Source organism: Geotrypetes seraphini, chromosome 5, assembly GCF_902459505.1.
Source record: "Geotrypetes seraphini chromosome 5, aGeoSer1.1, whole genome shotgun sequence".
Lineage (NCBI taxonomy): Eukaryota > Metazoa > Chordata > Amphibia > Gymnophiona > Dermophiidae > Geotrypetes > Geotrypetes seraphini.
In genome coordinates, this window is record NC_047088.1 from 125987756 (window position 1) to 126008227 (window position 20472).

A 20472-nucleotide genomic window follows, 5' to 3' on the forward strand; every position below is an offset into this window, starting at 1 on the left:
GGTCCCATTTTGGTGAGGAACTGAATAAATTGCTGCTCTAACATGGTCTGGAAAGAAGCCGGCAAAGATGGATCCGCATCTGAATCCGGACCACCTGCCTTGGCTGGAGGTTCTACCGAGGCAGTGGAAATGTGCTTCGACTTAGAAGTCTTAGACACCTTAAGCACTACTGATGGAACTGTCTGCTGAGCTATCTGACCTGAGGAAACAGGGGAAGATATAGCAGACGTCGTCGAGGAAAGAGCTGCTGCAAACGAGGAAGGTCTGATGAGGCTCAAAGTCGAAGCGGTGGAGGCAGGAGGGCCTTCGGTCGAAGGCGAGACCAAGGTGAGCTTCAAAGACGTGGACGAATCCATCTGGAAGAGCTTCTCCACCGAAAGTTAACATCGTTTAAGGGCTCGAGGTTGAAGAGTAGCACAGCGTTTGCACGACTTCGGATGATGTTGTGGCCCAAGGCACTTGAGGCACCTGGTGTGAGGGTCCATGAGAAAAATTGAACGTTGACACTGGCTACACGTCTTGAAGCCTGTCGCTTCAACAGCCGCTGCAAGTTCGAAGCCCCTGGGCTGCGGCCGAGCGGCCTGCCCCGGCAGCCGAACGGAAGAACTGAATTTTTTTTTTTTAATCTCAAAATAAAATAAAGAACGTACGAACAGCGATTCATGAAGAAAAAAACACAAACCGAGGTGTAGAGAAGGCACAAAGTGAAAAGTTAAACGCAGAGAGTCAAAGACGAACTTCTCAGCTCTGCGGAAAACTGAGAACTGAGGAGATGCGCCCTACGCTGGGCGGGAAGGCACATGCGTGGTGCGGACGACTCGGAACTTCTAGTTTCTACAAGCAAGTCTGCTTGCGAGGCTTCCGCATCTGGGCTCCGTCGATGACGTCACCCATATGTGAGAATAGGCTGCCTGCTTGTCCTGGGATAACAGGTGTTATTCAGGGACAGCAGGCAGATATTCTCACAACCTACCCCTGGTTGTCTTCTTAGCTAACTATCTGAACTGAGGAGACGTGCACCCTACATTGGGCGGGAAGGCACTCATGCATGCGCAGTGCGGAAGTCGCAAACTTTCTAAAAGTTTTCATGCAAGTCTGCTTGTGAAGCTGTTGGCATCAGGGCTCTGTGGAAAATGTCACCCATATGTTGAGAATATCTGCCTGCTGTCCCTGGATAACACTTGTTAGGGAAGTAACTGCTATATATATATATATATATATATAAAGGAATGCCTATCAATTGATAGGAAAAAGTATTACATACACACCTTATACATTATATGAGGGTGAATCAAACATTAAAAGTAATTGTTTGATGCCTTAGAGTGCTCCATCATTCTATCTAACAAGTGCCTCTCTCTCTCAATTTTAACCATATTGGGCAAGTTAGTTCTTATTAACATCACACATACAAGAGCTCATTGGCAGGGCAGATACCTTGATTAGAGGCCAACAGATAACGGTGTCTCAGTTGGCTGCAAATTTGGATATTAGCTATGGATCTGCATTTGCCATAATGCATGATAACTTGCAATACAGGAAAGTCTGTGCATGATAGGTTCCCAAACAGCTTTCTGATCTGCACAAGCAACAGCATATGGAGGTTGCGACCCACTTCTGAAGAAGATCCGAGTATTCTGTAAATAATTGTCACTGGTGACGAGTCATGGGTGCATGATGAATTAAAGGAAACAATGCTCACCTAGCTTCAGAAGCAGCCAAAAAACTTCTTCTCTGCAGGAATGCAGAAGCTAGTTGAACGATACAATAAAAATGTATTGTCTTGCATGAGTACTATGTGGAAAAGTGATATGTTGAATTGCTCGCATTTATTTCTGTTAAAGCTGTTAATTTATGTTGCCTTTACTTTTTGATTTACCCTTGTATAAATAATTTCAGACAATTCATCAAGAGATTGTTTCTTTCAGACCTGCTTTGTCAATAGTATATTGACAAGTTCCTGGGCTGTACTGTTTAGCTGAAATAACTATATAGACAGGCTACATACATGCCCTCAAATCTTCCATATATTCCTCAGTTCTTAATTCTATCTGAGGAGATCAAAGAATTCCACACTCAATTATAGCTAAATAGTCTTAAAGCTTTGAGAAGCATTTCTGCATCCTCCAAAATAATGGGACATCAGAAAGGCTTCTTAAATACAGGTGACTGGCCATTTTATTGGGAACATAAGAACATAAGAAGTTGCCACCACGGGTCAGACCAGAGGTCCATCACGCCCAGCGGTCCGCTCCCGCGGCGGCCCATCAGGTCTGTGACCTGTAAAGTGGTTCCTGACCATTTCTTAACCTACCTCTACATCTATCTGTAACCCTCAATCCCCTCATCCTTTAGGAACCTATCTAAACCTTCCTTGAAACCCTGTAGTGTGCTCTGGCCTATCACAACCTCCGGAAGCGCGTTCCATGTGTCCACCACCCTCTGGGTAAAAAAGAACTTCCTCGCATTTGTTCTAAACCTGTCCCCTCTCAATTTTTCCAAGTGACCCCTTGTACTTGTGGTTCCCCACAGTCTGAAGAATCTGTCCCTGTCCATCTTCTCTATGCCCCTCAGGATTTTGAAGGTTTCTATCATGTCTCCTCTAAGTCTCTGCTTTTCCAGGGAGAACAGCCCCAGCATTTTCAACCTGTCAGTGTATGAAAAGTTTTCCATACCATTTACCAATTTAGTTGCTCTCCTCTGGACCCCCTCAAGTACTGCCATGTCCTTCTTGAGGTATGGCGACCAGTACTGGACACAGTACTTCAGATGTGGGTGCACCATTGCACGATATAGCGGCATGATGACTTCCTTCGTCCTGGTCGTGATACCCTTTTTAATGATACCCAACATTCTGTTCGCTTTCTTTGAGGCTGTCGCACATTGTGCTGATGCTTTCAATGTTGTGTCCACCATCACCCCCAGGTCTCTTTCAAGGTTGCTCATCCCTAGCAGTGATCCTCCCATTTTGTAGCTGAACATCGAGTTCTTTTTCCCTACATGCATGACCTTGCATTTCTCTATGTTAAAACTCATCTGCTACTTTTTTGCCCACTCTTCCAGTCTCGTTAGGTCTCTTTGCAGGTCTTCGCAGTCTTCCGTGTTTCTAACCCTGCCGCAGATTTTGGTGTCTTCAGCAAATTTAATAACCTCACATTTCGTCCCCGTCTCCAGGTCGTTGATAAATATATTGAACAGGAGCAGTCCCAGCACCGACCCCTGTGGAACTCCGCTCATGACCCACAGGGGTCGGTGCTGGGACCGCTCCTGTTCAATATATTTATCAACGACCTGCAGACGGGGACGAAATGTGAGGTTATTAAATTTGCTGATGACACCATACGCAGTGAGTACATCTTCCAATTACAATCCATTTACAAATTGCATATTTGGTTCTATTCAAGTCACATGGTTTTCTATTAATTTTACTTTGTTCCTTAGCAACAATGACTTAACTCAGGAAGTGAACAACATGCTTGCTGAGGTCACACTGACCCTTGCAGCCATGTTCTCTTCTATTGCAAATATGTTTACTAGAAACTCTCTCATTTGCTAAACAATACATTCCTGTAGGCTGCAATCACATGGTTATAGTCACATGATTTTTTTATAACTACAAGCTCATCAATATTTGCCCTAACTGTAAATGGAAGAAAAATATGTTTTTATAAACAGATATGTTTTTCTCTCTAAACTATCTAAACATCTAATGATATTCTAGGTCAGCCTGGTCAGCTTGTTTTCAGGGACCTATTAGTATGGCTTCAACATCTATCTTATTCCAGACATTAAACCAAAATATTTTGTTCTATGAAGGAAAAATATGTACTCTGCGAACTGTGCTGTATAAACCTTGCTGTGTCAATTATTCAGCTACATCTTTCATATAATATTAGTCTTTAAAGTTTTAACTAAAATTGTATCTAATACATAATAGTTATGCCCCCCCCCACCTTATATTCTGCATAATACAATTATCCCCATCACTACCACTCTATACTGGTGATGACATTTCCTAATCTGGCCTAGTTGGGTGAGTCTTATGTCTTTATGGTAGCACCCACATAGCGCTCCCCCACCACCAACACACACATATACAAGAGATAGGGAGTGGGATGCGACAGGCCACATGTTAGTAGATGACGGCAGATAAAGACCCGAATGGTCCATCCAGTCTGCCCAACCTGATCAATTTAAATTTTTTAATTTTTTCTTCTTAGCTATTTCTGGGCAAGAATCCAAAGCTTTACCCTGTACTGTGCTTGGGTTCCAACTGCCGAAATCTCTGTTAAGACTTACTCTAGCCCATCTACACCCTCCCAGCCATTGAAGCCCTCCCCAGCCCATCCTCCACCAAACGGCCATATACAGACACAGACCGTGCAAGTCTGCCCAGTACTGGCCTTAGTTCAATATTTAATCTTATTTTCTGATTCTAGATCCTTTGTGTTCATCCCATGCTTCTTTGAACTCAGTCACAGTTTTACTTTCCACCACCTCTCTCGGGAGAGCATTCCAGGCATCCACCACCCTCTCCGTAAAGTAGAATTTCCTAACATTGCCTTTGAATCTACCACCCCTCAACCTCAAATTATGTCCTCTGGTTTTACCATTTTCCTTTCTCTGAAAAAGATTTTGTTCTATGTTAATACCCTTCAAGTATTTGAACGTCTGAATCATATCTCCCCTGTCTCTCCTTTCCTCAAGGGTATACATATTCAGGGCTTCCAGTCTCTCCTCATACGTCTTCTGGCGCAAGCCTCCTATCATTTTTGTCGCCCTCCTCTGGACCGCCTCAAGTCTTCTTACGTCCTTCGCCAGATACGGTCTCCAAAATTGAACACAATACTCCAAGTGGGGCCTTACCAATGACCTGTACAGGGGCATCAACACCTTCTTCCTTCTACTGACTACGCCTCTCTTTATACAGCCCAGCATCCTTCTGGTAGCAGCCACTGCCTTGTCACACTGTTTTTTCACCTTTAGATCTTCGGACACTATCACTCCAAGGTCCCTCTCCCCGTCCGTGCATATCGGCTTCTCTCCTCCCAACATATACGGTTCCTTCCTATTATTAATCCCCAAATGCATTACTCTGCATTTCTTTGCATTGAATTTTAGTTGCCAGGCATTAGACCATTCCTCTAACTTTTGCAGATCCTTTTTCATATTTTCCACTCCCTCTTCGGTGTCCACTCTGTTACAAATCTTGGTATCATCTGCAAAAAGGCACACTTTTCCTTCTATCCCTTCAGCAATGTCACTCACAAACATATTGAACAGGATTGGCCCCAGCACTGATCCCTGAGGGACTCCACTACTCACCTTTCCTTCCTTCGAGCGACTTCCATTAACCACCACCCTCTGGCGTCTGTCCGACAGCCAGTTTCTGACCCAGTTCACCACTTTGGGTCCTAACTTCAGCCCTTCAAGTTTGTTCAACAGCCTCCTATGAGGAACTGTATCAAAGGCTTTGCTGAAATCCAAGTAAATTATATCTAGCATATGTCCTCGATCCAGCTCTCTGGTCACCCAATCAAAAAATTCAATCAGGTTCGTTTGGCACGATTTACCTTTTGTAAAGCCATGTTGCCTCAGATCCTGTAACCCGTTAGATTCAAGGAAGTACACTATCCTTTCTTTCAGCAAAACTTCCATTATTTTTCCAACAACTGAAGTGAGACTCACCGGCCTGTAGTTTCCTGCTTCATCCCTGTGACCATTTTTATGAATAGGGACCACATCCGCTCTCCTCCAATCCCCAGGAATCACTCCCGTCTCCAGAGATTTGTTGAACAAGTCTTTAATAGGACTCACCAGAACCTCTCTGAGCTCCCTTAGTATCCTGGGATGGATCCCGTCTGGTCCCAGCGCTTTGTCCACCTTCAGTTTTTCAAGTTGCTCATAAACACACTCCTCCGTGAACGGCGCAGAATCTACTCCATTTTCTCATGTAACTTTGCTAGACAATCTCGGTCCTTCTCCAGGATTTTCTTCTGTGAACACAGAACAGAAGTATTTGTTTAGCACATTCGCTTTCTCCTCATCACTTTCCACATATTGGTTCCCAGCATCTTTTAGCCTAGCAATTCCATTTTTCATCTTCCTCCTTTCACTAATATATCTGAAAAAATTTTTGTCTCCCTTTTTTACATTTTTAGCCATTTGTTCTTCCGACTGTGCTTTCACCAGACGTATCTCTCTCTTGGCTTCTTTCAGTTTCACCCTGTAGTCCTTTCTGCTCTCCTCTTCTTGGTTTTATTTATATTTCACGAACGCCAACTCTTTCGCCTTTATTTTCGTTGGAGAACCATATCGGCTTCCTTTTTCTCTTGTTTTTATTGATTTTCTTCACATAAAGGTCCGTAGCCATTTTTATCGCTCCTTTCAGCTTAGACCACTGTCTTTCCACTTCTCTTATGTCCTCCCATCCTAACAGCTCTTTCTTCAAGTACTCTCCCATAGCATTAAAGTCCGTATGTTTGAAATCTAGGACTTTAAGTATTGTGCGGCCGCTCTCCACTTTAGCCGTTATATCAAACCAAACCGTTTGATGATCGCTACTTCCCAGGTGAGCACCCACTCGAACATTAGAGATACTCTCTCCATTTGTGAGGACCAGATCCAATATCGCTTTTTCCCTTGTGGGTTCCGTCACCATTTGTCTGAGCAGAGCCTCTTGAAAGGCATCCACAATCTCCCTACTTCTTTTCAATTCTGCAGACGGAACATTCCAGTCCTCATCTGGCAGGTTGAAATCTCCCAACAGCAGAACCTCCTCTTTCCTTCCCAACTTTTGGATATCCACAATCAGATCCTTATCAATTTGCTGCGATTGAGTCGGAGGTCTGTAGACTACACCCACATAGATAGAAGTTCCATCTTCTCTTTTCAGAGCAATCCATATCGCTTCTTCCTCTCCCCAGGTCCCTTGCATTTCGGTCGCTTGGATATTGATCTTTACATAGAGAGCTACTCCTCCACCTTTTTGACTATCTCTGTCCTTCCTAAAAAGATTATATCCTGGTATGTTTGCATCCCGTCCATGTGATTCACTGAACCATGTCTCTGTGATAGCGACAATATCTAGATCTGCCTCTAACATCAGGGCTTGCAGATCATGAACTTTGTTGCTTAGACTGCGAGCATTTGTGGTCATTGCTTTCCAGCTATTTTTCAGCGATAATCTCCTTTTTCGTATGGATTTTTGTTTCGTTTCACTTTCCGTTGCAATACTAAGAAATGAGTTCCTGATATTGCTTATGTTGCAGTCTTTACTACTATCACATCTTTTCTTTTGCCGGGGGTGGTCTCTATAATTGTCCTTCGTACATACACCACCCCCACCTTCTAGTTTAAATGCCTAGAAAAATATTGTCTAAATTTCTCTGCAAGGTTTCTTTTTCCTGCTGTAGTAATATGTAGCCCATCAGTGCAATATAGCTTCTTGTCCTTCCATGTATTTCCCCATCCTCCTATGTACCTGAAGCCTTCTTAATGACACCAGGCTTTGAGCCATCTATTAAAGTCCTCTGTGTTTTTCACTCTTTGCTCTCCCTTTCCATATGTGTTATGTCCAATTGTACTCCATTAATGTGTCCAGCTTGATAAAAGTAGTGTTTATATGATGAAAATGATAAAAATTTACATCTTTATAGAAAAAAGTGCTTTTATACAGAAAATCTTTTTTCATTGGTTTTTCTGCTGCATGGGTTTATCTAACCTTGCTATTTATTTTCAATGTCTATAGGCAACCGAGGATCAAATTAAGCTGCTGCGAATGCAACACAGGTTAGAGGATGAACTGGATAAATCGTACTTAGACATGTCCCTGCATGACACAGTTTATAATCTGGTAATGGATGGCATGTTCAGCAAAGCTGAGCAGTTCTACAAAGAATTCAAAATTCCTGACAAAAGGTAAGCAGCACAGCGTTACAATGAATTTTCATATTCTTTCAAAAAGTAGGACAGATAATATTATTCAATGTCAATGAGACAAAACAGCTTTTCCAGAACTATGGTCCTGAGCGTGTGCGGCCCTTCCTGTGTGCAGCAGTTTCCTCAGCTATTCTATTCCTTAGATTTGTATTCTGCCTGGTTTCACTGGAATTCAAAGCGGATTACAAGATAAGATGTTAACTAACATTAGTTGAGAATTACATTATAAACTAAAAGAAACACCTTTTGAAAAATCTGCTCAATAAATTTTCAAAGATTTAGGGAATATGTATTGTCGCACCTGAGCCCTCAAAGAGCATAACAGACAGTCAGGTAGTAACACGTTGCTCCAATCTGGCATGGTTCCCCTGGAACTAGGGGAGCCTCTCAGGATTTTTACCCCTAGGCAACAGCCTAGAATTGCTCTTTCAAAGATCTTGTACAGAATACCATTTAGTCAGAATGGCCTTACTGAAAAATAAATACTTTATTTGGCCGCTGGCCTCAAAATTATAGTTCATCACAGGTTTCAATGTGAGCATGAAAATATAACCAAAAGAAAAGATTCCACAAAACAAACTAACTCTGCTGCCAGTTCTGGACTTTAGCAAGAAGATTATACACATTCCTCTTCACCAGAGTCTTAAGGCTAGGAATACTTTATGCAGGCACAAGAATACAATCTTTTAACTTAAATGCTTCATTGTTGTACAACAACTGAAATAAGCAGCTCCCTATTTCTGAGCTGCAGGATGGGAGTTTATGGCAGTGACTAAAGACCAGCACTACTGGGCTGCTGGCACAGGTAGTCATAGGAAAAGTAACAGAATAATTTACACTTCTGGGAAGCAGGTTCCTTAGCAAAACACACATACAGTTTTGCAGCATTAGGCAGGAGACAGTAAATACTGGTTCTCAGAGATAAACTCAATTCAAAACTGAGCTGGTATTTAACAGAGGAAACATAGCAGTTTTACACTCAGAGATTTTCAATTAGTTTCTGAGAAACATGCAGGCTCAACGCAATTAACAGGTTGTTATAGTAACCACTATCAGCTGGTCTTCTCCTACGGAAATCTGTGCACAGTGAATCAGAGAAACAAACAGGCTGAGTGTCCTGCTCAGCATTTGGCTTAATTTAGTCAGTTTTGTACAGTGAAGGATACTGCCCCTTTGCTTAAAGCACAGAAGAAAAATGTAGAAAACTTTACAGTCAAAGTTATCCTCTCTGGTAGCCCACACAGTCTGCTTACCAGACAAAAAAAAAAACAGCCATGGAAAACTCACGTTTGTTTCAAGCCACTTCCATTTGCTCTGGCCAAATCTCAGCTGTAGCATTGCTGTCTTCCCATATCATATCCTCACACAGCTCTGAGGATCAGACTCCTGAAGGAAGGTTTCCTTCACCTTGCTCATCTCTCATTTCCAAGTCAGGGCTGCCTGCCTGGTCTGAGATAAGCTCAGTCCCGTTCTGAGCTTCCTGTCTCTCCTCCTCCTCTGCTCTCTGCAGAACCTCGTTTTAAGCTAAGGAAAAACGCACACACCCTTGGCTTCAGAAGGGGGGAAGGGCTTTCCTTCCTCAGCCTGGGACATTTCTCTGAGGAAAAACTGTCAGTCTGTTTTCTGCCTTACAGGAACTGGATAATAGTAGGGCAAAGATTTTCTACTTTGCTTTGCCACTGCCTCAGGTAAGGCAAACCTTTCCTGTTATGTCTTAGTCTCATCTTCACTGCACATAGGGTAGTCAGCTAAATTAATGTCCTGGGCTCTGACCTGGTCTGCCCTTCTGCACTGGGGTTTGTATAATTTCCTGCGCTGTAATTCGCTGTCTGTGCAGCTAATCTTTACTGTGAACCGCCTAGATGTCGCAAGATTATGGTGGTATAGAAAAAATAAAGTTATTATTATTATTAGTTATTATTATTATATTTCTCTATGATAAACCTTGGTGTTGCAGTAGGTTTGTCACAGTATGATTACAAAGCCTTACAAAATAATATATAAGATGGAATTTGTCTGATCTGTAAAGGAATATCATTCCAAACCTGAGCCCCTTGATAAGGAAAAAAAATTCCAAAATGTGTTTTTAACAAACCATCATATTTAGATAACTCACTTTTGATGACATGATTAGCTGAACATCATTATCTAATAGAAAAGACATGTAACTGAGAAGGAAAAGTGAACTCATTCTGTACAGTCTTGAAAACTAGATATGCTATTTTAAAATGAACTAGAGTCTGAAAAGGGAAGCAATGTATGAGTAGATCTCTCAAAAGAGGATAAATCTTGGTTTTGATAAATTTGAGAGGGTAAGTCTAACAGCAGTATTCAGTAATAACTACAGCTTGTGCTGTAGTTTAGCTGAAATTCCAAGATAAAATGAATGACAGTAATCAAGTTAAGGGAGTAAAATAACCTAAGCAACAATTCTTAATATGAAAATTAAATATACAAATATATATAGATATATAAGTAAAACAATAAATTTAAACAATTTCAATTTCAACTACCACTCTCTATCTTACAAACCCATTTCTCACCACCCACCCAACTACCGACCCAATTTCCTGAATAAATTAGCATATAAATATAATAGTTTTAAAAATAAAGAAAGAAAGAAAGAATAATTATAATTAGACCTACTCTTCTTCCAAGACTGTTTAAAAAAAAAATATTAAGGTCTATATAACAAAACACAACTGCGAGCAGCTGGAGTCAGTGTTTCTAAGAATGGTTTCCAAATAACAAGTAAAATCCTACCTTGTTTCGTATCCCAGTCAGAAACAGACATAGCTTCCATGAGCACTAAACATAACGTTCATGCTCTCCAATGACCATAATTTGGTCCTGTAGGCCCTATCTATGAATAAAGAATTGCTTTCAACCCCGAGAGAATTACCCTTTTCAAAAAATCTTTAAACCCCTTAGGCACTGGATGTTGTATATCAAAAAGCCAAAATAGGCTATAACTATTATAATGCCATTTAACATGCCACATACTATACTAACCTTGGAAAAAAATCTCTGACCAAAAATGACAAATCAAAGGGCATTCCCAAAACATATGTGATAATGTAGCCTTAGGATGATCCCATTTTAAACAGAAACCTACAGAAACAATTGTCCAACCTTTTGGCTTCCCTGGGCCGCATTGGTGGAAAAAAAAGTTTCTGGGGCCACGCAAATGCTGCAGCAAGATAGAGGAGGAAGCCGGCAAGATGGTAAACACCCGGGGACAGCAGAGGAAAACACCGCATCACCCTCGACCGGGGCCGGGGCCGCATGCAGCCCTCGGGCCGCAGGTTGGTCACCCCTGATCTATAGGCTCTCCAAGGTGCCATTTACATACGAAAAATAAATTTATAACCCATCTCAAAATAAGAAATGTCAGGTATAAAACCATGTAATAAAGATAAAAATCTTTTGAGATGAGTACCTTGTAAATTGATCTTCAATTTAACATTCCAATCTTGAGCCACTTTGTCATAATCCATGTTTGGAGAAAATGCCAGCATCGAGTGTCTAAAATATTTTAAAGGTACTATTAACTGGGCCTCCAACCAAAGCACCTCTGACAAAATCTCAAAAATTTTTGAATTCAAAAATTTGGAAGTTAGGGAGGACACATAAAATTTAAATTGAAGATATAAATAAATATCCACATGGGGCCATCCATAATCAGTACATAATTGAGAACAAGTTGGCAAAGTTCCATCATCTCTAAGGATTTGATATAAGTAAATTAGAGACCCCTCTTATCTGCCCTAAAACCAGATGATACCATTCCAAATTTAAAAGATCCATTACCACTAATTGGTAACAAAGGAATAATTTGAAAATTAAAAGATAATTTTTTACAAATTTGGCGCCAAGTAGCTCTTAAAGGGGTAAGTAAGAAATAATAAGGATTCTTCAGGACAGCAGACTCTATTCTAGATGAATGGAGAAGAAAACTAAAATAAGGCTTCCAAAAATGAAGTTCTACAGAAGTCCAAGAAAAATACGTGGAAAGAAACCAGTCATGAATATGCCTCATATGGCAAGAATCCACAAATTGACTCAAAGAAAGTAGACCAAGACCACCTTTATCAATCTTTAAAGCCAACTTAATGTAATGAAAGACGAGGTCTCCCTTTTCAAAGGAATGCCCTAAGAAGTTTATCTAATTGAAATTCAACTCTTCGATAAAGAATAAGAGGGAGCATCTGATAAATATATAACCATTGAGGCAATACGCCCCATCAGAGAAACTGGAAAATGGTGCCATGTCAATAGACGAGATTTAGTTTTGTCTAACAAAGGTTGTATATTAATATCTTGAAGCTGATTAAGATTTTGTGGAATTGATATGCCATGGTATATTATTTTATCAGACGCCCAGGTTAAAGAAAAAATACCACTCCATTTAGAAGGCAAAGATGAATGAAATGGAAGAGCCATTGATTTCTGATAATTTAACTGAAAGCCAGAGTGGAAGCCAAATTCTGCCAATGCATCAAGTTAGATGTCTTATAGACCTCTCAGGATTAGTCAATATAAGCATAAGATCATCAGCAAAGACCAAAATCTTAAAGTCTTGACCCGCAATAGAAATGCCTGTAATATGAACATCACTTTAGAGAGTATGTAATAAAGGTTCCAAATACAAAATAAAAAGCAATGGAGACAATGGAAAACCTTGATGAGTTCCTCGAGAAATATTGAAAGAAGAACGAGTTCCATTGATTAGAATAGATGCATGAGGATTGGTATATAGAACATATAAACAGTCAAGAAACCAACCAGAAAACCCCATATATGAAAGCGTTTGAAAAAGGAAAGACCATTCCACTCGGGCAAAGGCTTTCTGTGCATCTAAACTAGCTAAGAGTCTGGGTATCCCCTCCCCTGACCTGTCACCAACACCATCAAAACTTTGCAAACATGCAATACAGATTGCCTGCCATGAACAAATCCAACTTGTTCTTGACCAATAAGCCTAAGTATATATAAAGCAAGCCTATCCGCTAAATCCCGAGCAAAAATTTTTAAGTCAGCATTTAGCAAGGAGATTGATCTATATGAATCAAAACTATGAGGGTTTTTCCCAGGTTTCGGTATTAATATTATCAATGCATCTGTAACACCAAGGGGAAAATAACCTACATCAACACATGAGTTAAAATACCTCACTAACAATCCTGGAAGATGATAAATTAATAACTTGTAATATTCTGCTTTAAAGCCATCATGTCTAGGTGCTTTACAAGTGGATAAAGATTTAATAACCTGTTGAACTTCTACCCTCATAATGGGGCATTTAAAGAATCTCTTATTTCAGAAGTTAAACGAGGCAAACCCGAATCTTCGAAATACATCTGTACCAGAGAAGGTTGTGATGAAGAATCAGCTGTACAGTATATAAGCAAGCGAAATAATTGCAAAAAGCCTGAAAGATTTGAGAGGAGTCATTAGTATAAGTCCCATCTGGAAGGAGGGGCACGTGATGCCAGGAGAGTGAAAGGACGTGCCGCTGTGTAGCTCCGGGCCGTGCTCACACATCCTGCTATTTTTCTCAGCTTTTATCCGGCCGGCAGTGTGCTCTGCAACGTGGAACCGGGGGTGCTTGTGCCGCCGCCTCTTTTTCTTGTATTTCGAGCCCGGGACGGGTTGATGGCCGTTAAACCCGCCAGAAGCGTGCGAGATAGACAGAAGGGACCGGATCCTAAAATGGCGGAACACCATGAGGCTCCTGTTTTCACCCTGGAGGCGGCAGCAGTTCAGGAGCTTACACGATCCCTCACGCTGGTAATGGAGGATAAACTAGCCACTATTCATACCTTTATGGAAGGTATCAAGGAAAGTCTCGATTCCCAAGCTGGGCGGCTGCAGCGAGCGGAAGACCGCATTGCCCAGCAAGAGGACACAGTGGCTAACTACGAAGAACGCCTTCGCACGCTGGAGTCGGAGAACAAGGCTTTACTGGACCGCCTTGAGGACCAGGAGAACCGGGGTCGGCGTAACAACCTCTGGTTTGTGGGGATTCCTGGCTCTGTCCGCGATGTGGATCTTCGTACCTGGCTGGAGGACTGGCTTCCCAAGGCTGTTGGCCTATCTACCCCGCTGGTACCTTTCTCTATAGAACGTGCCCACCGACTGGGATCCCGCAGGGACGAAGAGTCCAGACCCCGGCCGGTCATTGCTCGATTCCTTAATTATGCTGTGCGGGAACAAGTGTTAGCTGCCTACCGCCGGGGAAAAGATCTTAATATGCAAGTCGAGGGACAAAAGGTGCTTCTATTTCAAGACTTTTCCCCTCAAGTCTCGTCGCGGTGCCGGATTATGGCGCCTCACTGTAGTGAGCTCTTTAAGCGCAAAATTAAATTCTCCCTCCTGTATCCAGCTAGAGCCCGAGTGACTTATAACAATTCCACCACGTTTTATAACACTCCGGCTCAATTGGAGGGATTCATCAAAACTCTGCCTGCTGTGGCATGTGGGGATCGTGGGGCCTCCTGATCCTACTGGATCCAGTTCTGTACTGGTAGCTGGACCAGCCCCATTATGCCCAGTTGTTTTGGTCTGTTTCAGACATGTTGGCTGATGGGGGGCTGCAGTGTGATGCTGGCAGTTACTGAGCTTTGGCCGTTTGCCCTACCGAGCGCTGCATCCTGAGGCTGCCACATGGGGACCTTGCGCTGGGCACATGTCAACTGGAGCCAGCTGCTCCTTCCAGGGCAGAGCAAATTCCACAGCTGAGTCTTTTGTTACTCTGGTCTTTGCCAGCCTGGTTTTTGTCTTTCTGTTTTGGGCGCCTCATTATCAGGCGAGCTCCTGCTGCCCTTACACAGTTGAAACTTTGTGGACCTTGTGTTTCCCTACACATTGCTAGTTTCTTTGTTTCATTTTCTGCAGGACTACATGTCTCTTTCTCCGTTGTGCCTTTACCTTTATGGGAATGCCTATAGGGTTTCTCGCTCCCATCTTTTCCTTCAGTTCTTTGTGTATGGCTCATGTACTGTGCAGGGGGCTCATGAAAGGGAGCCAGAGCAAAACTGGGCTGGCCTGCAACTCTTAGTGATGCGGCCCGGAGCTACCTGTTGGATTGTTCTAGGGCTTGGGGATTAGCGGGGCTTTTTCCTCGCTGAGAATGAGTTTGTGGTGGGGCTGGGAGAGAGGGTTGGGGTGTTCTGGGGTGCTTGGTTGTATGCGTGGGTTTGTGGGTTTGCTTTCTCTGCTGGAAGGGCCTGTGGCGCTGGGGTTTTTCCATGAATTTGATTCCTACTACGCAGTTGGCTATGTCACATAGGGTGGGATTAGGCTGGGATGTCCTACCCTTGTTTTCTGTTATTTGCTACCTTTCTGGTTTTTGCTGTTATATATTTTATATGACATGACTCAATTGAAGGTGAAATCACTTAATGTAGATGGGATTCACTCCCTCATCAAATGTACCAAAATCCTAGCCTACCTTAAGCGGGAATGCACTGACATTGCCTTTCTGCAGGAGACGCATTTGACCCCTCTAGAACATGATAAACTCCGCAGAGAGTGGGTGGGTGTGGTGGGTCACGCTTCCTTCACAGCTCGGAGGTGTGGGGTGGCCATACTTATACATAAAAACATATCTTTTCATCTTCACCGTCAGATTGCGGATCCCAATGGGCGGTATATTATCATGATTGGGGAACTGTGGGGGCAATCTCTGGTCTTGTGTAATGTCTATGCCCCTAACTCGTATACACATGCCTTTTTCACCTCCTTGGTGGGCCTCCTTGCTCCGCTTTTGCCCCAGCAGATTATCATGGGTGGAGATTTCAATTTCGTAGCTCATCTCCAATGGGACCATAAGCCTGCCAAACCGGTACCGAAGGGACACTTCAACAAAGGGGTGCACTTTCTTATGAAAGAATTGGGCCTGTTGGACTCTTGGCGTACTCTGCACCCCGATGAGCATGATTTCTCCTTTTACTCCCACCCTCACACGACTTACTCTCGCATTGACTACATTTTTATCTCTGCTTCTTTCTTCCCATATCTGACAAGTGCCAGCATTTCCGATCATGCTCTTTTGGGCTTGGCCTTCCAGTTTGGCTCCCAAGCAGCAGGGCGCATTTGGCGTATGTCACCCTATCTTTTCACAGATGTTTCTTTCCGTGCATTCTTTCAAAAGAGGTGGGATGATTTTGTTCACACTAATTCTGTGGAGGATGTGGGCCCAGTTATCTATTGGGAGGCCTCCATGGCGGTCATGCGGGGGCACATTCACGCTTATTCCGCTTCCTTGAAAAAACAACGGGATGCGGAGCTCCTTGCTTTGTCCAGGGATCTTGCTGCTTATCGGACTCTTCATATTTCTCATCTTGATGATACCACAAAACAGACCATGAGAATCCTTAAATCTAGAATTAACCTTCTCTTGGATCAACGAGCTAGTCGTAATATATATTGTTACAAATATAAACTACATCGGTGGGGTGATAAAATGGGGCGGTTGTTGGCTAATTTGGTGCGCCCTCACAAAGCGCGGCATACTATTACGTCTATCAAAGACAAACAGGGAGTTACCCATCAGGCTATTATGCAACAATTTGTGCAATTTTACTCCGACCTTTACACTGCTCAACCTTTTGATGCGGCTGCTAGTGAGCGGTTCTTCCAGGGCATCTCTCTTCCTTCGCTGTCTGCTGACCAAAGTACCTCTCTTAATGGCCCCATTACAGGTGAGGAGTTGCAGGTGGCCATTAAAAAACTTAACTAGCCAAAACACCGGGACCCGATGGTCTTGGCCCTGAGTTTTATAAACTTTTGGACCCTTCGGCTTTAATTTCTTTAGGGAATTATTTTATGGGACTTCGCACTACTCCTCCTTCTGGGGATTCCCACAACAGGGCACACATCATCATTCTTCCCAAGCACGGGCGACCGCTTGATGCCTTGGGGTTCTATAGGCCTATATCCCTTTTAAATCAGGATATAAAAATTTTGGCCTTACGGCACAACTTAACAAATTTTTGTCTTTTCTCATTCACGAAGACCAGGTGGGATTTGTACCGGGCAGGCATGCATCCATGAACCTTTTGAAAGTCCTCGCGGTGTTGCAGTCCTCCCGAGTCCCCACTGATAGGGCGCTCATTACCAGCTTAGATGTCGAGAAGGCGTTTGACATGGTCTCTTGGCCCCATCTTTTTGGGACACTTGAGCGCTTTGGTATCAGAGGCAAATTCATTGCTTGGCTGTCCGCGCTGTATCATAATCCTCAATCTCAGTTATTAGTGAATGGTGGAGTGTCGGACCCCTTCCCTCTTGGGAGGGGCACACGGCAGGGGTGTCCCCTCTCACCGCTCCTCTTTCTTCTCTCCTTAGAACCGTTGACTGCTCGGATTCGTCAGGACCCCCAGTTGGAGGGGCTTCAGGTGGGCAGTCGGGAATTCCGTATTAGCATGTTTGCTGATGATATGCTTCTCTTTGTTAATCATGCTGATCAGACCATGTCCGTCTTGATGTCCATCATTTGTTCTTATGGCGTTTTTTCGGGCCTAAAAATTAATTTCGATAAGACGGAGGCTCTTTTGTTAGGATCCGCGGCTGTGGAACCTTGGTGCCAGGGACTGGGCGTCTGCATAGCCCCAGGGAAGTTGAAATATTTAGGTATCATGCTCTATCGTGATCTCCGTAAGCTGTATGATGCAAAAATCACTGCTACTATCGGACGGATTAAAGCAATTGCTCCCCCTTTAATTGCTCGGTCGAGTAGCACTAGTGAAAATGGTATTATTTCCAAAATTGCTCTATATGTTGCAAACAATTCCCGTCTGGATATCATGCACGGATGAGTGCTCCTACCAATCTATTGTTCGTTCTTTTGTTTGGAGGGGGAGGGTGGCTCACATCAGTGCTCTTAAGTTGTCCCAGAGCCGTGACAGGGGGGTTTTGGGCCTACCCGCTCTTCGTGTCTATAACGTCGCAGCGCTTCTTCGCTGGATTCATGAGCAACTGGTCTCATCGCGTCGTTATTCTCCTGAAGCCTTACTTGCAGACTGCTGCTTACCCTGGTCTTTTTCCTCCTTTATTCACGGGGCGGGGGGTCTGGTACTCCTGCTTTCCCATTCCGTCTTCCTTTTCGCAGAGCTTGGCGTTAGTGGCGCATGCAACAGGGTAAGTTGCCCGCTGTTTCCCCTTTTCTTTCTCTACTTCGTAACCCTGATTTTGTTCCCGGGGTGGGGGGTATGGCGGGTCTGCGGCGACGCCCAGAGCGTGACACGACTTTGGGTTCTGCACTGGCTCTGGGGGGCGGATTGTTTCCTTCATTTGCTCAAATGCAGGCCTCGTGGTCTTTACCTCCTACCCATATTTACACATACCTCCAAATTCATCACTACTAATCTAATCTAATCTAATCTAAATCTTGGGTTTATATACCGCATCATCTCCGCAGATGGAGCTCGACACGGTTTACATGGTTAGGGAAGGAACGGAACTACAGTGGAATTATATAAGTATGAGAGAAGAGAGGTTGGTGTGAGAGTGCCAGGAGCGGGACGGGGTTACGTTCTGGAGAAGAGCCAGGTCTTCAGATGCTTACGGAATGGTAGAAGGGGGCTCAAATTGCGGAGAGGGGAAGGGAGACTGTTCCAGAGCTGAGTGATTCTGAAAGGGAGGGAAGAGCCAAGTTTACCAACAAGGGAGATGCCTTTTAAGGAGGGGTAGGATAGTTTTAATTTTTGAGTGGATCTAGTGGAGGTTGGATTTGAGGAATTCCAGGATAGAGGGATAAAAGGAGGAAGGATACCATGGAGGATCTTGAAGGTTAGGCAGGCACATTTAAAGTAGACCCTGGAAATAACGGGAAGCCAGTGGAGTTTGGATAGGAGCGGTGTGACATGGTCAAATTTACTTTTTGAGAAGATAAGTTTGGCCGCGGTGTTCTGGATTAGTTGGAGTCTGTGGAGGCTTTTCTTTGTTAAGCTTAGGTAAATGGAATTGCAATAATCCAATCTGGAGAGGATAATGGATTGTACGAGGACGGCAAAGTGTTTTTGGTGGAAGCAGGATCTCACTTTCCTCAGCATGTGAAGGCTGCAAAAGCATTTTTTTATCAGGGAGTTGAGGTGGTCGTTGAAGGATAATGATGAATCTATGGTGATGCCCAGAACTTTGCTAGAGAATTCCAGCTGTAGAGAGGAGCCTGTGGGCAGTGGGATGGAAGTGGGTAATTGATCAAGTTTAGGGCCGAGCCAAAGTAGTTTAGTTTTGGACTCGTTCAATTTCATTTGTACAGTGTGAGCCCAGGATTGAAGTTTGGTTATGCAAGAAGAAATGTTAGCTGCTATCATTCCTTGGTGCGCTCTCACGGGGAGTGATGGGGTTATGGTACTTTAGACACGATTTTCCTATCCACCCCCGCTGCGACTAATAAAATTTCCACTTGGTATAGGGAGGGGAGGGATAGCCTTGGGGAGAGTTGTCTTCATGTTCTGGTCGGTGAATGGACCACCGAACTTGAGTTGGATGTTTCCATCCTCGATATACGACTCCTCTTCCAGACGCTATACCTTCATGTGAAAGCGGCAACCCTGCAGGAGACCCAATATAAAATTTTGCATCGCTCTTATCTTACACGAGCCCGGGGACATGTTATGGGGCTATGGCCTGAGGATAAATGTCTTAAATGTAAGTCCCACAGGGGTAATTTTATTCATTCATTTTTTGACTGTTTCAAACTGATTTTTTGGGATTCGGTGAAAAGTTGTCTGGCTGCTCTTCTGCATTGTGCGATGCCCTGGAATGCACCTGCTCTGTTGTTGGGGGATGTTCATGACCTGCAAAACCATGGCTTGGATTTTCCCTCTCAGAAATTTGTTCTCCATGCGATACTTGTGGGGAAATAGCTTATCCTGAAGTATTGGACTTCCGAAGAGGCACCATCCTACACCTTGTGGGTCACCAAGATGAAGCAGCAAGCCCACTTTGAGCTGGACACTTATGCATCTTGCCCACAAGCTCACTGGCAGACTTATTGTTCCCTCTGGCTCCTGATTTTGGACCTGGATGCTTAGGTGCTACTGCCAATTTTCTGTACTAGTATGTGCGGTTTCCTGACTTTCCCTTATATATTGTCTACCCTACCGCCTTTTTCCGGCAGAGAGTGTGAGATTGAGTGTGAGATGTGTGTTTGGGTTTTTATCTGTGTGTATGTCTGGCTGAGATTTGCAATGTATGGAAGGGATTTGTAGGTTTGCGAGTGCCGTGCGTGACTGTGACAGTGGTTTGTAAGAATTGTTTGGGGATTCTGGTTGATTTTATATACTAAAATGGATGGGGGGCACTGGGGTGCGAGATATCCACCCTTTTCCCATGCCGTTGTTCTGTGGTATCCGCTGTATCTTTTGTATATTTTCTCGCATTTTGTCATATTTTGCTGATTTGTGGTTGACTATTGTTGTCCAGTTGTCTCCTGTCTCAATAAACATGATATTTAAAAAAAAAAAAAAAAGTCCCATCTGGAAGTCGAAAAGAGGGAATCAAGCGAGGCCCACTCCAAGCTTT

The 20472-nt window shown here is 43.4% G+C and overlaps 1 protein-coding gene across 3 annotated transcripts in view; it reads left to right on the top strand.

Annotated features, from left to right (window-relative positions):
* VPS16 (VPS16 core subunit of CORVET and HOPS complexes) overlaps nucleotides 1–20472 on the top strand; it is a 1150777-nt gene that overhangs the window by 936294 nt on the left and 194011 nt on the right. For all 3 annotated transcript variants that reach the window (XM_033944752.1, XM_033944754.1, XM_033944753.1), the window contains one exon: nucleotides 7751–7920. In XM_033944752.1, coding sequence (XP_033800643.1) covers nucleotides 7751–7920 — 170 coding nt within the window. The remainder of the gene's footprint in view (nucleotides 1–7750; nucleotides 7921–20472) is intronic.